The following is an 18309-nucleotide window of genomic DNA, read 5'->3' as shown; positions in this document are numbered from 1 at the left end:
GAGTGGGGAAGAATTACATTTTTACAAATTTCAGTGCTGACTTCATTCTTGAAGATCTGAATTTTCAACTAGTATCACTTTCCTTCAGCTTGAAGTATCTCCTTTTTCTTGTAAAAATTTTCTTAGTTAGAAAATATAGAATTTGGCTATAGAATTCTGAGTTGATTTTTATTTTACCAGCACTTTAAAGGTGTTTATAGCCTGCTGGCCTGCATTACTTCTGATAAGAAGTCAGCTACCATTCATTAGTATTTCTCAGGGTGCTTACCATATTTTTTTTCTTTTGGCAGAGATGAAGTCTCATTTCATTTCCCAAGCTGGTCTCAAACTCCTTAGGTCAAGCAATACCCCTGCCTTGGCTTCCCAAAGTGCTGGCATTATAGGCACAAGCCACTGCACCTAGCCAAGATTTTTTGTCTGTCATTTTTAATGGCTTTACTATAACGTGCTTAAGTGCTATTTTATTGCACTTATCTTGTTTGGAGTTCACTAAACTTCTTCAATATGTAAATTCATGTTTTTTTTAAATCAATTTAGGGACATTTCCAGTCACAATTTCTCCAGAATTTTTTGACCCAATTTCCCCTGGCCTCTATTTCTAGGACTCCAAGTGTTAGACGTTTTGATACTGCCCTATCAGCCAGTGAGGCTAGCTTCAATTTTTGAAATTTCTTTTTCTTTTTCTTTTTTTTGAGCCGGAGTTTCACTCTTATGACCCAGGCTGGAGTGCAATGGTGCAATCTCGGCTCACGGAAACCTCCGTCTCCTGGGTTCAAGCAATTCTCCTGCCTCAGCCTCCTGAGTAGCTGGGACTACAGGCATGCACCAACATGCCCAGCTAATTTCTGTATTTTTAGTAGAGACGGGTTTTCAGCATGTTGACCAGGATGGTCTCAAATCTCTTGACCTCATGATCCACCCGCCTTGGCCTCTTTTTCACTTTTTAAGAAAAAATAACTTCTATGAATCTATCAAGTTCAACAGTTCCTTGATCTTTTTCCTAGCCTTTTGTAATCTCTAATCAGTTTTTATTTCAAATATTGTACTTCTTACTTACAGAATTTTCATTTAGTCCTTTTATCTAGTTTCCATTTTTCAGCTGAGGTTTCTTATTTGTTCATTCGTGGTGTATATATTTCTTTATATGTCCTTAAGAAGAGTTATAACAGCTGCTAATTCTAACACAGGAGTCATGTCAAGGCCAGGCTCAATTAATTGGCTTTTCACTTAAGTACAGGTCACATTTTTCTGTTTGTGTATGAGTAGTGTCTACTGAATATGGATTTGTATTCTGGACACTCTGCATAGTACATTTTTAGAAACTCTGGATTTGATTATGTTCTTCTGAGGATTATTGCTTTATAAGTAGTTAACTTGGCCATACCCCTCTCTAAACTCTGTCTCTCTTGTGCAAATGAAGTATCTTTTGTTATTTTAGCCTAAGAGTTTTATGTAGAATTTGGGACACCTTCCTCTCTGAAAGACTACTTTACACTCACTAACTTTCTAGCTGCTAGAGTCACCCCTAACTCTGTCTTGTGGTTTCCATTCAAGCTGCTGTCACCTACACAACCAATAACTGAGTCCTGTCCTCTGGGAAACATTCACAAAAATGGAAACGTTCACCTTACACCATTCTGTCTTCCAAATGTCAATATCCTTCAGTTTCTTCCTACTTTCTGTCCTCCTACTGTGCCTTTACATACATGTTTGTTTTTTTTTAAATATTTTGTCCAAAAGTTGTCATTGTTATTTTCAGGAAAGGTAGTCCAACATATACAACTTTGTCATTAAAAGTAGAACTCCTTGTAATCCCAGCACTTTGGGAGGCCGAGGCGGGTGGATCACGAGGTCGAGAGATCGAGACCATCCTGGTCAACATGGTGAAACCCCGTCTCTACTAAAAGTGCAAAAAATTAGCTGGGCATGGTGGCATGTGCCTGTAATCCCAGCTACTCAGGAGGCTGAGGCAGGAGAATTGCCTGAGCCCAGGAGGCGGAGGTTGCGGTGAGCCGAGATCGCGCCATTGCACTCCAGCCTGGGTAACAAGGGCGAAACTCCGTCTCAAAAAAAAAAAAAAAAAAAAAAAGTAGAACTCCTAAGAATTGTTTATAATACTAGAAGACTATAAAAGTCACACCGATAGTGACTTTATACTTTTTAACATTACATAGCTGTAACAATTTTCCTAAAACAATCCTTTTCTATTCTAGTCCTTCTTATATTAGAAAAAAAGGAATTATTTGGGAAATGAGATGACATGGTGCTAGTGAAAGGGGAAGAAGGTTCATGTAAAGAAAAAGAACAAACTGACAAACTCCTTGTCCTGATATCTTATAAGCTAAAGTACAGCTATACAAGATGGGAAATGATGAAAAGATAAAACATAATTTCTGGCACAAATGCAACAATTGATATTGGTACATACGGTTACTTACTTTCATAAAGACAATAAAAGCCCAAAAATGCTATACCATTGTAATGAACAGGTACATCATATACTACATGAGTTATAATACAAAATAACAGCCAAAAAAAAAAATACAGACTCCTCAACACCATCTCCAACCTTCTTCTCTTTTTAACATGAGAACACACTGGAATATAGACTTCAGTGTACAATTTTCCTATAATTAAATCTTTAAAATATAATCATACAAAAAGCATGACTAGGAACTCTGGAATTCCCTTTACAAGCACTAAATTTTATCAGTTTTTATATAAACAGTCATACGAGAGGTTTCTAAAATGCATGATCATCAGAATTAAACTCTTTCAATTGTATATGTAAATTATATGCAATCAGACGATTCTGGGAAGATGGTGGAGTAGGAAGCACCATGAATGTGCTGCCCCACCTAGAAGATCATTGCACTGGCAGAAGCTGTCCTATGTAACTATTTTGAAACTCTGGAATCTATTGAAGGCTTATAACATCCAGGGAAAGGCCTGGACATAATTTTAATTGCTTGCAGGTATTAGCACAGTAACAGCTATCCATTTGCCACTCTCAGCCCTGTGGCAGGCAGTTTTGCATTCATTCCAAGGAGCAGCTTGCACACCGCTTACAGGAACCAAAGACAGAGAAAAAGGACCCTCGCCTCCAAATATAGGATATGTGTGCCCCGATTACTGAAAGCTACTTATCAGAAGTGGGAGGCAGAGGTAGGCGGATCACCTGAGGTCAGGAGTTTGAGACCAGCCTGTGAAACATGGTGAAACCTCATCTCTACTAAAAAAACACAAAAATTAGCCTGGCTTGGTGGCAGGCACCTGTAATCCCAGCTAATCGGGAGGCTGAGGCAGGAGAACTGGTTGAACCCAGGAGGCAAAGGTTGCAGTAAGCTGATACTGCGCCACTCCACTCCAGCCTAGATGAAAGAGTGAGACTCTCTCAATAATAGTAATAATAATAGTAGTAGTAGTAGCAGTAGTAGTAGTAGTAGTAGTAGTAGTAGTAGTAGTAGTAGTAAACAGCAAATGGTGGGAAACAGGGAGACTCTAATTTCCAGACTTACCACATCATTATATTCAAATGAGGTTTTTGACGTTTGTTTTCAACAAAAAATGACAAGATATACAGGAAAGTATGACACATTCAAAAGAAAAAAAACAAAACATAACTGTCCCTGAAAAAGACCTGATGGCAGATCTTCCAGACAAAGATATTATGACAATTGTTTTAAAGTTGTTCAAAGAACTAAAGGAAGACACAGAGAACAGCAAAAAAAAAAATAATAATAATAATAATTATATATATATATATATATATATATATATATATATATATTACATGAATATCAATATCAATAAAGAGAAAATCTAAAAAAAAAGACCACAAAGAAATTCTGGAGCTGAAAAGTACAATAATGGAAATGAAACATCAGCTGGACCAACGTATGCATTCTGGGAGTATCAGAAGGAACGGAAAGAGAGAAAGAAACAGCATATTTGAAGAAAAAATGGCTGAAAACTTCCCAAACCTGATGAAAGATATGAATAAAAACATCCAAGAAGCTCAATAAATTCCAAGAAAGATGAACTCAAAGAAATATACATGGAAACACATTATAATCAAATATTCTTCCAAGAGAATCTTGAAGCGGCATGATAAGAGACCTGTCACATATAACGAATCATCAATAAGATTATGAGCATATTTCTTATAAGCGACTTTGAGGCCAGAAGGCAGCAGGATAACATATTAAGAGTACTAAAAGAAAAAACAAAAGAAGGAAAAAAAAATCACAGGCTAGGCACAGTGACTCACACCTGTAATCCAAGCACTTTGGGAGGCTGGGGTGAAAGGATTATTTGAGGCCAGCAGTTCAAGACCATCCTGGGCAACATAGTGTGACCTTGTCTCTACCAAAAAGAGACAAGGTCTGGTGGTGCACACCTGTAGTCCCAGCTGTTTGGGAGGCTGAGGCAGGAGGATCACTTGAACCCAGGACTCAGAGACTGCAGTGATCCATGAACACACAACTGCACTCCAGCTGGAGTGACAGGGTCAGAATCTGTCTCAAAAAAAAAAAAAAAATTGTCAACCCCAAATATTACATTTGGCAAAACTCGTTCAAAAGTAAGGAAGAAATTAAGACATTCCCACATAACCAAAAACTAAGGGAATTTATTACCACTAGACCTGCCATGCAAAAATGCTCAAGGGAGTCCCGCAGGTTGAAATGAAAGGATACTAGCCAGTAACTAGAAGCCATATGAAGAAATGATTATCTCAATAAAGTTAAATACATGGGAAATTATAAAAGCCAATATTATTGTCACTTACTGTTTTCTACATAATTTCACAGAGTAATACATGTTTTAAAAGTTATTAGTTAATAAGATATTATAACTTTTGAAATCTACATTGTTTTATACATACTTTAAACAATTTAAAAGAATTATTCATTTATGTTTTGAGACACACGATGTAAAAAGATGTAATTCTGTGACATCAACAACCAAAACAAGTGGCAACAGAGCTAAAAAAAAGGCAGAATTTTTGTATGTTACTGAATTCAAGCTGGTACAAATTCAAATTAGAATGTTATAGGGTTAGGACATTAAATGTAGTCCCCATGATAACACGAAGATGAAAACAGCTATAGACTCTGCACAAAAAGAAACGAGAGTCAAGCGTGATGGCTCACACCTGCAATCTCAGCACTTTGGGAGGCTGAGACAGGTGAATCATTCAAGTTCAGGAGTTCAAAATCAGCCTGGCCAACATGGTGAAACCCCGTCTATACTAAAAATGCAAAAATCAGCCAGGCACAATGGTATGCACCTGTAATCTCAGCTATTAGGGAGGCTGAGGCCTGAGAATCGCTTGAACCCGGGAGGCAGAGGTTGCAGTGAGCTGAGACTGTGCACTCCAGCCTGGGTGACAGAGTGAGATTCTGTCTCAAAAAAGGAAAAAGGAAAAAGGAAAGGAAAGGAAAAAGGAAAGGAAAGGAGGGAGGGACGGAGGGAGGTAAAAGAAAAGAAAAGAAAAAAAAGAAAAGAAAGGAAGGAAGGGAGAGAGAGAGAGAGAGAGAAAGAGAAAGAAAGAAAGAAAGAAAGAAAGAAAGAAAGAAAGAAAGAAAGAAAGAAAGATCGATAGAAAATGAGAAAGGAGGCCGGGTACAGTGGCTCACACCTGTAATCCCAGCACTTTCGGAGGCCAAGGTGGGTGGATCACCTGAAGTCAGGAGTTCAAGTCCAGCCTGGCCAACATGGTGAAACCCCATCTCTACTACAAATATAAATTTTAGCTGGGTGTGGTGGCACATGCCTGTAATCCCTGCTACTCAGGAGGCTGAGCCAGGAGAATCGCTTGAACCTGGGAGGCAAAGCTGCAGCGAGCCAAGATCATGCCACTGCACACTCCAGCCTGGGCAACAGAATGAGACTCCAATTTAAAAAAAAAAAGAGAGAGAGAGAGAGAGAGAGAGAAAGGAATTTAAACATTTCATGAAAAAAATCAACTAAACACAAAAGTAGACAGTATTGCAAGAAACGAGGGCCCCCATAAAAAGCAGTAATTATATGAACAACAAACAACAAAATGACAGAAATCCTTCTGTACAAATAATTTAAATTCAAATGGATTATACTCTCCAATCAAAAGACAGAGATTGACAACATGGAGAAACAGGATTCAACCATATGTTGACTACACTAGACTCACTTTAGATCCATAGACACAAAACAGTTTGAAAATTAAAAGATGGAAAAAGATATTCATGCAAATAATAACCACAACACAGTAGAGGTGGCTATACTAATATCAGAGAAAACAGACTTAAAGCAAAAAAGGTTACAAGAAGAAAGGACATTATATATTAATAAATTATCTGATACAGCAAGAAGACATACAAATTATAAACATTTATGCAGCAATTAAAAGACCTCAAAAATATATGAGACAAAACCAGACAGAACTGAAGGGAGAAACAAATCGTTCTAAGTAAGAGATGATTAATTCAATACCTTACCCTCAACCGTGGACAGAATAACCAGATCGAAGATAAGTAAGTAAACAGAGGACCTCAGACAATAACCAATTAGATCTAACAAGACATACACATAACACTGTACCCAACAGCATACACAGTCTTCTCAAGTAAATACAGGACATTTTCCAGGATAGACCATACGTTAGGTCACAAATTAGGTAAAACTATGGTATAAACATACGATGGAAAACCATTCAGCCTTTAAAAAGAAGAAAATTCTAGTTGGGTGTTGTGGCTATGCCTGTAATCCCAGCACTTTGCGAGGTTCAGGTGGGCAGATCACTTGAGGTCAGCCTGGCCAACATGGTGAAGCCCCGTCTCCACCTAAAATACAAAAATTAGCTGGGCGTGGGTGGTGGCATGTGCCTATAATCCCAGCTACTGGGAGGCCAAGGCAAGAGCATCATTTTGAACCCGAGAGGCGGAGGCTGCAGTAAGCCAAGATTGCACCACTGCTCTCCAGCTTGGGTGACAGTGAGACTCCGTCTCAAAAAAAAAAAAAAAAAAGGGAAATTCTAACAACAAGGATTAACCTTAAGGATATTATGCTAAGTGAAATAAACCAGTCACAAAAAGACAAATACTGTATGAGCCTATTCATATGAGGTAATTACAGCAGTCAAAATAATACATAGAGACAAAGTAGAATGGTGGTTGCCAGGAGCTGGGGGAAAGAGAAAAGGAGGGATTACTGTTTAATGAGTACAAAGTTTCAATTTTACAAGATGAAAAGAGTTCTGGAGATAGATGGTGGTAATGGTAGTTAAGTAACATTATGAATATATTCAATAACACTGAACTGCACATATAAAAATGGTCAAAATAGTCAACTGTATGTTATGTGCTATTTTACACTGTAAAAAAGATGAAAACAATGGGCAATTCTTAGGCATTAAAAATTAGCACACATCCAGCCATATCATTTTATTCTAATTCACTATTAAAAGCAAAACTGATTTATTACTTTCAAAAACATATATAAATAAGTAAAAATTGGTTAGGCACGGTGGCTCACACCTGTAATTCCAGCATTTTGGGAGGCCGAGGCAGGCAAATCAAGAGGTCAAGAGATCGAGACCACCCTGGCCAACGTAGTGAAACCACATCTCTACTAAAATTACAAAAAAATTAGCTGAGTGTGGTGGTGCATGCCTGCAGTCCCAGCTACTAGGGAGGCTAAGGCAGAAGAATTGCTTGAACCTAAAAGGTGGAGGTTGCAGTGAGCTGAGATCGTGTCACTGCATTCCAGCCTGGCAACAGAGCAAGACTCTGTCTCAAAAAAAAAAAAAAAAAAAAAAAAAAAAGTAAAAATAAAGAAAATGATATATATGCTCATGAAACTTAGAATTTTTTTTTGAGATGGAATCTCGCTCTGTTGTCCAGGCTGGAGTGTAGTGGCATGATCTTGGCTAACTACAACCTCTGCCTCCCAGGTTCAAGCGATTCTCCTACCTCAGCCTCCTGAGTAGCTGGGACTACAGGCACTTGCCACCACACCCAGCTAATTTTTGTATTTTTAGTAGAGACGGATATTAATCAGGCTGGTATTGAACTCCTGACCTAGTGATCCACTCACCTCAGCCTCTGAAAGTGCTGAGATTACAGGCATGAGCCACTGTGCCTGACCAGAAATATTTTTAAAGATGTGTCAGATCACTTTCTAAAAGGTTATAATATACTCCCATGTAACACAAAATTTTGTTTATTCCTTTGTGTGATTTTGTTTGTTTGTTTGTTTTTCTGAGATGGAATTTTGCTCTGTTGCCCAGGCTGGAGCACAATGGTGTGGTCTCGGCTTACTGCAACCCCCACCTTCCAGATTCAAGCAATTCTCCTGCCTCAGCCTCCTGAGTAGCTGGGATTACTGCATGCGCCACCATGCCCAGCTAATTTTTGTACTTTTAATAGGGATGGAGTTTCACCATGTTGGCCAGGCTACTCTCAAGATTCTGACCTCGTGATCTGCCCACCTCGTCCTCCCAAAGTGCTGGGATTATAGGCGTGAGCCACCGTGCCCAGCCTATTCCTGTTTTGTTTTGTTTTGTTTTTGTTTTTTAACTTTTCCATAATTCCATCTTTTATGCGTTACTGAATATTTCCTCCTACCCCTACTGGTAAGAATAGAAACAAAACATCTGTTTCATAAAAATGAATCCATATTTCAAATTTGAAAGCCACATTTACTTTCCCTTTAAAACTACATGAACTACTTTCAGATCTCTTATCTGTGCCAACCAGCAGCTTTCTGTTGTTCACCTTCTTACAAAAGTGCCGGAATCTCACATTATTTGATATTCATTATGTCTATTAGCCTGTATTTGCATAGGGGTCACTACATAAAGTATATGAGAATTACATAACAAAGTTCACCTAAATCCAATTTCCTTCACACTTTCTGAAAAATGCAGGTTATGAGAATTCACTGCTATGTCTCTGCTGCCCTCTATAGGTATAGTGTCTTAGTCCACTTTGTTATAACAGAATACCACAGGGTGGGTAACTTAAAAAGAAAAGAAATTTATTTCTCAGTTATGGAGGCTAAAAATTCCAATATCAAGGTATTGGCACCTGGTAAGAACCTCTGTCCTGCACTTTCCCATGGCAGAAGGCATGGACAAGTGACGGTAAGAGCAAGGGACAGAAAGTATTGTTACAACAATACATTCTTGTGGTAACAAAGCCACTACTGTGATGATGATATTAATCTATTCATGAGGACAAGGCTCTCATGGCCTAATCACCTCTTAATGGTCCCTGTATTAGGCCATTCTTGCATTGCTATAAAGATATACCTGAGACTGGGTAATTTATAAAAGAAGAGGTTTAACTGGCTCACAGTTCTGCAGGCTGTACAGAAAGCGTGGTGGCACCTGCTTCTGGGGATGTCTCACGGAGCTTTTACTCATGGTAGAAGGCAAAATGGGTGCAAGCACTCCACATGGTAAACGCAGGGGGAGAGGGGGAGCAGACACTTCACATGGTGAAAGCAAAAGAGCAAAGGGGGCAGTCCTACACACTTTTAAGTATTTATTTTAATGTTTTTTTAATAGAGATGAGTCTTGCCATGTTGCCCAGGTTGGTCTCTAACTCCTAGACTCAACTGATCCTCCTATCTTGGCTTCCCAAAGTGCTGGAATCACAGGTGTGAGCCATGGGGCCCAGCCGCTACGCACTTTTAAACGATCAGCTTTTGCAAGAACTCACTCACTATTGTGAAGACAGTACCAAGGGGGGATGGTGCTAAACCATTAATGAGAAATTCACTCCCATGATCCAATCACCTCCCACCAGGCTCCACTTCCAACAATGAAGATTACAATTCAACATGAGATTTGAGCGGGGACACAGATCCAAACTATATCAGTTTGGATATTTAATACTGTCACCATTATAATTAAATTTTGACAGGAGTTTTGGAGGGAACATTTAAACCATAGCAAATGGTTCTTGGAAGGCACCAATAAAATAAATTATAAACACCCAGACAATAATATCAAAGTACTATCAACTTAACAATATGGAAAGTCCTATCAGTATCAAATACATCTGTTAAATGTCCTAAAAGACAATACTGCAGGTGGGCATGGGGGCTCATGCCTGTAATCCCAGAACTTTTGGGAAGCAGAGATGGGTAGATCACCTGATATCAGGAGTTTGAAACCAGCCTGGCCAACATGGTGAAACCCTGCTTCTATTAAAAATACAAAAATTAGCATGGCATGGTTATGGGCACCTGTAATCCCAGCTACCATATCATCCTTGAAGAACAAAGATGCAAGAATCACCAACAAAATACCAGCAAACTGAATTCAATAGCACGTTAAAAGGATCATTTACCAAGATCAAGTAGGATTTACCTTTGGGATGCAAGGACAGTTCAACATATGCTAATAAATAAATGTGATATACCATGTTAATAGAATGAAAGACAAAATCATATGATCATCTCAATAGATATGGAAAAAGCATGTGATAAAATCAAAACTATTTCATGATAAAAACTGTCAACACACTAAGTACAGAAAGAATATACATCGACACAACAAAGGCCATAAGTAACAAGCCCACAGCTGGCATGCTCTGTAGTAAAAAGGTAAAAGCTTTCCTCTATAATCAGAAACAAGGTAAGAACACCCACTCTTGCCATTACTATTCAACATAGGTAGAAGTCTTGGCCAGGGTGATCAGGCAAGAGGAAGAAATAAAGGCATCCATATCAGAAGGAAGAAGAGAAATCATTTGTTTGCTGATGTCATGGTCTCACATATAGAAAATGCTGAAAACTCCACCAAGAAACCATTTGGACTGATAAACAAATTCAGCAAAGTTGTAAGATACAAAATCAACAGCGCTTCTCTATGCTAACAATGAAGTACCTGAAAAAAAAATTAAGAACTCAAATCCATTTACAGTAGCATGGGGAAAAAAAAAAACAAACCCTCAGAAGTAAATTTAAGGAGCCAATAGATCTATACACTACAAAATACAAACACTGATGAAAGAAATAGTAGATGATACAAACAAATGGAAAGATATCCATATTCATGGAATGGAAAAACATTGTTAAACTATTCATACTACCCAAAGTGATATACAGATTCAATGCAATGCCTACCAAAATTCCAATGTCATTCTTCAAAGAACAAAACAAACAATCCTAAAACTCATATGGAACCACAGAAAAAAAACAAATAGTTAAAGCAAAAAGAACAAACCTAGAGGCATCACACTACCTGATTTTAAAATCTACTACAAAACTATTGTAACCAAAACAGCATAGCATAAAAACTCACCAACTAAGCAATCACACAGGACAGAGAGCCCAGAAGTAAACCCACCCATTTATGGTCAAATGATTTACAACAAAGGTGCCAAGAACTTACAATTGAAAGAGGACAATCTTCAATAAATGGTGTTGGCAAACAGGTTAACCACATGTAAAAGAATGAAATTAGACCCTTATCTCACATCATACACAAAAATCAACTAAAAGTGGATTAAAGGCTTAAACATAAAACCTGAAACTGTAAAGCTACTGAACTAAAACACAGAGAAGAGGCTCCACAACATTGGTCTGGGCAAAGATTTCTTAAAATATTACCCCAAAAGCACTGACAACAAAAGCAAAAAATGAACGAGATTGTATCTAACTAAAAAGATTATACAAAGCAAAGGAAACAATAGATCAAGAGATGACCCACAGGTTGAGAGAAAATATTTGCAAACCATACATCTGATAACAGGCTAATATCTAAAATATATAAAGAACTCAAACAACTCAATAGCAAGAAAACAAAGAACCCAATTTAAAAATGGGCAGAGGACCTAAACAGACATTGCTCAAAAGAAGATGTATACATGGCCAACAGATACATATTAAAATGCTCATCATCACTACTCATCAGGGAAATGCAGATTAAAGTCAATGAGATATCATCTCACACCTGTTAGAAAGGCTATTATCAAAAAGACGAAATATAACAAGTGTTGGTGAGAGTATAGCAAAAAGGGAAACCTTGTACACTGTTGGTGGGAATGTAAATGAACACAGCTATTAGGGAGAACCGTATGAATGTCTCTCAAAAAGCTAAAAATAGAACTACCATATAATCTAGCAATCCCATTTCTGGGCCAAAGGATTGAAATCAGTATGCTAAAAAAATATCTGGACTCCCGTGTTCACTGCAGTGCTATTCACAATAGCTAGGATTTGAAAGCAATCTACATGTCTAGATAAATGGATAAAGAAAATGTAGTACATATACACAATGGAATACTATCCAGTCTTAATAAAGAAGGAAATTCTATCATTTATGACATGAATAAACCTAGAGGACATTATGTTAACTCAGATAAGCCAGGCACACATAGACAAATATAGCATGATCTAACTTACATGTGGAATCTAAAACGGCAGAACTCATAGAATTGGGGTTGAATGTTGGTTAACAGAGGCTGGAAGAAAAAGGTGGATGCGGAAAGGGAAGATGGTGATTAAAGGATACAAAATTTCATTTAGACAGAAGGAATATGCTTTAGTAATCTAATACACAGAATGATGACTATAATAAATAATAGTGCATTGTATAATTTTTAAAATTTATAGGCATGCAAAAAAGCAGAGAAATACAACCCATAAGGAGGAGAAACATGACACAGATAGATTTACCAAAACAGCCATTAAAAACAGCTATTATAAATATTGTCTATATGTTCAAAATATAGACAAAAGTGTGACATGTTAAGGAAAGACATGGACAATATAAAAAGACTGACATCAAACTTCTAAAAATGAAATATACAACATCAGGTATGACTAATACACTCGATAGTATTAGCTGCAGAATATACTGAATTTTTTTAAAAAACTTTTATTAAAGTTGAAGATGTAGCAACAGAAACCACCCAAAATGAAATAAAGGGAAAAAAACAAATGACTGAAAAAATGAGACAGGACACATCATCAAGCAGCTTAATTAATATACATGTAACTGGAGTCACAGGAGGAAAAGAAAAGGGGAGTCGGAAAAAAAATTTCTTAAGAAATAAAAGCCAAGCATTTACCAAATGTGATGAAAACTACAAACTCACATGAATGCAGAAAAGAGTTAACATAGTTGGCCTGAAGTGGCTTTCCTTAGAAAACCCTGCTTGCAAAGCGGGTCCTTGCCTAGTTTCTGAAAACAGATTTCAGAAGAATCTTCATCATTCCATAAATGATAAGAAGGGTGGCTCAATGTGCCTAAACTGTATAAACAATATGGTTTATACTGAATACTCATTTTCTTTCTGAAGTCTGGAATTTGGGTAGATTCTAGGGAGAGAGTGCCTATGTTACCAGTCCCTGATAAAAACCGTGGGCACTGAGTCTCTAATGAGCTCCCGGGTACATATAACCCTTTACAAATACTATCAAAACATTTTGCTGGGAAGAGTTAAGCACATCCTGTGTTCCTCCACTGGGAAAGGACTCATGGAAGACTGCTGATTTAAATTTGTATCGTTTTGGCCAGGCATGGTGGCTGACAAATGCAATTCCAGCACTTTGGGAGACCAAGGTGGATGGATTCCCTGAACACAAGGGTTTGAGGCAAGCCTGGGCAAGATGGCAAAACCCCATTTCTACAAAAACTTAGCCGAGTGTGGTGGCACATGCTTGTAGTACCAGCTACTCTGGAGGCTGAGGTGAGAGGATCACTTGAGCTCAGTAGATCAAGGCTGCAGTGAGCTATGATTATGCCACTGCGTTTGAGCCTGGGAGACACAGCAAGACCCTGTCTCTAAATAAATAAATAAAAATAGATTTGTATCCTTTCAGTGTAATTAACGATAGCCATAAGTATGACTATATGCCAAGTCCCATCCTAGTCAACTGCTGAACCTGAAGGTGGTCTTGGGGAACCCCCAAAACACCACAGATTCAAAAAGCTTGACAAACACCAACGGAAAAATCATACCAAAGCATATCACAATCGAACTGCTTAAAAACAGAAATAAAGAGAAAATCTTAAAAGATCAAGAATGAGAATAGCTTCAAGCTTACTGACAGCAACTCAAACTATGATAAAGAAGCAATGCCTTCAAAACTTTGAAGGAAAATTATTTCCAACCTAAAAGTTCAATACAAAATTTCAATCACACATCAAAATATGACAAACGCATATTCAGACATGCGAAATCATTCCTCGGGAAGTTACTGGAAGATGTGTTCAACCAAAATATAGAGAAAACCAAGAAAGTATGAAGTACCGGATAATGGAGCTCCATCCAGGAGAGAAGTTAATAAATTCTCAGAATGACAGCAAAGTGTGAGTGACAATGTACACAAAAGCAGAGAGGATGCTGAGTTCAAACTGGAGCAGCACGGAGGCTGTAGGAAAGAGTTCTCCAAAAAAATGAAACTCACAGAATGCCTGCTGTCTGAAAATCGTAACAGAGAGCTAGGCAATGGTGAAAAAGTATTTTTTCCATCAATAAATAAAACCAGAAGGAACAAAAACCAAAATAATTATTAAGTCTAGGGAAAGCAAATGGGTGCAAAGGATAATAATGATAATTAGCATTTCCCTTGGTTATCAACATTATTTATTCACAATTGTATAAATGCTGAATATAATCTAATTAAGCTATATATCTGTACTGGAAGAATGGTAGGATAAAAAAAGTTCAGTGTGCAGTGAGGGAGGGAAGTGAATGAGAAGAAAGCTCAATATTTATCCATGTTGGGAAGTACAGCACAAGCATGTTAGTTAGAGATAAGCAGGTAAAGAACAAAAGAATCCCCTGAGTCCAAACTGGTTGTTTTTGAGGAAGGATGGAAAAAAAAAAAAAAAAACACCACACGAGAAGACGATGATTAGCAAATGTTATAAAGAGAATAACGCTTTGAAATAATTCCTTCTTACCTTGGGAAGCTCAGATAGCTCCTCATCACCTGTCAAAGACCGACTACTCGCACAGGAAGCACAGTCTGAGATTCCCACAGCGCCCTCGCCATCTTCAAGTTCACGACAGTCACCAGCATCTGCCCTGTCACTGTCGATCTCCCAGTCGATGAACTGTAATTCATCTAAAAAATACAATTTTTTAACTTGCTTAATTATATATCTCCAAAGTCCTTCACTTTTAAATCTTTTATTCTTAGTAGTTAATATATCCATGTCACTCAATAATTTTAAAAAACATATTTAGGACTGGGTACAGTGGCTCATGCCTGTAATCCTAGTGCTTTGGGAGGCTGAGGTGGGTGGAATGCCAAAGCTCAGGAGTTCAAGACCAGCTTGACCAATAAGGTAAAATGCTGTCTCTATTAAAAATACAAAATATAGCCGGGCGCGGTGGCTCACGCCTGTAATCCCAGCACTTTGGGAGGCCGAGGCAGGTGGATCACGAGGTCAAGAGATCGAGACCATCCTGGTCAACACGGTGAAACCCCGTCTCTACTAAAAAATACAAAAAAAAATTAGCTGGGCATGGTGGCGCGTGCCTGTAATCCCAGCTACTCAGGAGGCTGAGGCAGGAGAATTGCCTGAACCCAGGAGGCGGAGGTTGCGGTGAGCCGAGATCGCGCCATTGCACTCCAGCCTGGGTAACAAGAGCGACACTCCGTCTCAAAAAAAAAAAAAAAATACAAAATACAAAAAATTAGCTGGGCATGGTGGCACACACCTGTAGTCCTAGCCACTCAGGTGGCTGAGGCACCAGAATCACTTGAACCTGGGAGGTGGGGGTTGCAGTGACCCGAGATCATGCCACTGAACTCCAGCTTGGGCAACAGAGTGAGACTCCGTCTCAAGAAAAACAAACAAATAAATTTATACAGTGAAAAGTACATTTCTACTCTTATCTCAAATCACTGATTCTTCCAAATCTTACTCCAACCCCAATTTTAACTACTTTTAGTAGGTGTTTCCGTATCCTTGTAGTTTCCCTGGCATGGTTAAGCAAATAAACTATGTATTATTATTTTTTTCTCCTTTCTTACACAGCTAAACTCTTTCACTAAACATAATTAGAAGACTTACTATATGAATAAGCAGGATGTATCCTCACTCTTTTCTACAAATAGTATTCCACATTAGATAGCTGAACCATAGTTTATTTAACCAGTCTACTATCAGAAAATATGTCTTCAAACATTTTCACCTAATGATTTTTTCGATAGATTTCTTCTATCAGTAAGGAAACAACGAAAGTAAAATGCAAATTTAAGTGTAATAGTAGTAGTCTTTCCGCCTTTAGTTTCCTTCATAAACATTATCTAAATGCTGCTTTTACAAAATTTTAAGTCAAACTCAAATTATTTTTTAGAAAATAAGTAACCAAATGTACTGATTCTAATCTGCTATGCTTAAACAAATAAAAGTAGTAATTAAAGATATTAGTCTCTGAGGTAGGGTAACGTAAACCTTCCCTATAATACAAAGCACAAGTATTCCCTAGGAATTACTTCAGCAACTCAGAAAGCTAATTATAAATCTTGGTCCTATTTGGAGGTGTGACAGCAACAGTCTCACTTCTAATGAAGTGAGCTTATATATATTTTTTGAGACAGTGTCTCGCTCTGTCACCCAGGCCAGAGTGTAATGGCGCAGTCTTGGCTCACTGCAACCTCACCTCCCAAGTCAACCTTTTCTCCTGCCTCAGCCTTCTGAGTAGCTAGCTGAGATTACAGGCATGCACCGGCATTCCTGGCTAATTTTTGTGTTTTTAGTAGAAACAGAGTTTCACCATGTTGGTCAGGTTGGTCTCGAACTCCTGACCTTGTGATCCACCTGCCTCAGCCTCCCAAAGTGCTGGTATTATAGGCTCCCAGCTGGTAACATTTTTTTTTTAATGCTAGCTTTAATACCTGAAGGGAATTTAAAATTTAAAAAGAAAAAAAAAATAAGCTAAAGTTAAAAGTATGGAACGAAATAAACAAACAAACAAAAATAAGTATTAATACTTTTCAGTGGCTTATGTCTGTAATCCCAGCACTTTGGGAGGCCGAGGCAGGCAGATCACGAGGTCAAGAGATCAAGATCATCCTGGCCAACATGGTGATACCCTGTCCCTACTAAAAATACAAAAATTAGCTGGGCATAGTGGTACACGACTGTAGTCCCAGCTAAGTGGGAGGCTGAGGCAGGAGAACTGCTTGAACCCAGGAGGGGGAGGTTGCAGTGAGCCATGATCATGCCACTGCACTCTAGCCTGGCGACAGAGCAAGAATCTGTCTCAAAAAAAAAAAAAAAAAAAAAAGTTACTGTTGTTCCAGAAGATGCAGTAAAAGTCCACTAAAATTTGGGAATGGTGGCATGTGCCTGTAGTCTCAGTTACTCAGGAGGCTGAGGCAGGAGGATTGCTTGAGCCCAGGAGTTTCAGGCTGTAGTGAGCTATGATCCACTGCACTCCAGCCTGCATTACAGAGCAAGACCTCATCTCTTAAAAAAACAGCCACTATAATGATCATAACAGACTGAAGGTCAGATCACTATTGAGAGAAGCAGACGCATAATGGCAACTACTTCCCACACTAACATCATATTTAGTCATGGAAGCCAGGCAGGAGAACACATTAGAGATTCTCCAGGCTGCTGAACCTTCCCAACAGGAAGCAAGGGAGAGACAAGAAAAAAACACAAGTGCCCTCAGAGCTGCTACCAGCATCACACATCTGTAAAGCACTCATTCATTCATTAGACAAAGCAAGTGCCTAAAAAGAGCCCATCACACCATTCAAGATACTCACAATACAAAACAAACAAATACAAGAGAGAAAACAGCACTATTCCTAGCCTGGTGTAGTCCACAGATTAATACATATTGTAATGTGATACGTGCTATGAAATAATTGGGACTTGCATCACAAAACTTTTGTAGTCACAAAACTTTTAAAAAGCAGGAATACTACTATTACACTTAAATTTGCATTTTACAGATAAGGAAATTGGGTCTCCCTCCAGTAAGTTAAGAGATTTTCCCAAAGTTATATAAACTTTTAGATAATTGGTAAAAACCATATGGAAGGGAGGCCAGGCGCAGCAGCTTATGTCTGTAATTCCAGCACTTTGGGAGGCCGGAGCAGGCAGATGACTTGAGGTCAGAAGTTTGAGACCAGCCTGGCCAACATGGTGAAACCCTGTCTCTACTAAAAATACAAAAATTAGCCGGGTGTGGTGGTGCACACCTGTAACACCAGCTACTCAGGAGGCTGAGGTAGGAGAATCACTTGAATCCAAGAGGCAGAAGCTGCAGTGAGCAGAGAATGCGCCATTGCACTTCAGCCTGAGTGACTGGGTGACACAGTGAGACTCCGTCTCCAAAA

The 18309-nt window shown here is 38.5% G+C and overlaps 1 protein-coding gene across 3 annotated transcripts in view; it reads right to left on the bottom strand.

Annotated features, from left to right (window-relative positions):
- SPIDR (scaffold protein involved in DNA repair) overlaps positions 1-18309 on the bottom strand; it is a 401999-nt gene that overhangs the window by 344864 nt on the left and 38826 nt on the right. For all 3 annotated transcript variants that reach the window (XM_010351608.3, XM_010351611.3, XM_074386636.1), the window contains exon 5: positions 14906-15069. In XM_010351608.3, coding sequence (XP_010349910.3) covers positions 14906-15069 — 164 coding nt within the window. The remainder of the gene's footprint in view (positions 1-14905; positions 15070-18309) is intronic.

This window comes from Saimiri boliviensis, chromosome 15, assembly GCF_048565385.1.
Source record: "Saimiri boliviensis isolate mSaiBol1 chromosome 15, mSaiBol1.pri, whole genome shotgun sequence".
Classification (NCBI taxonomy): Eukaryota; Metazoa; Chordata; class Mammalia; order Primates; family Cebidae; genus Saimiri; species Saimiri boliviensis.
Note: the sequence above shows the minus strand (reverse complement) of the source record. Positions and strands in the feature narration are given on the sequence as shown.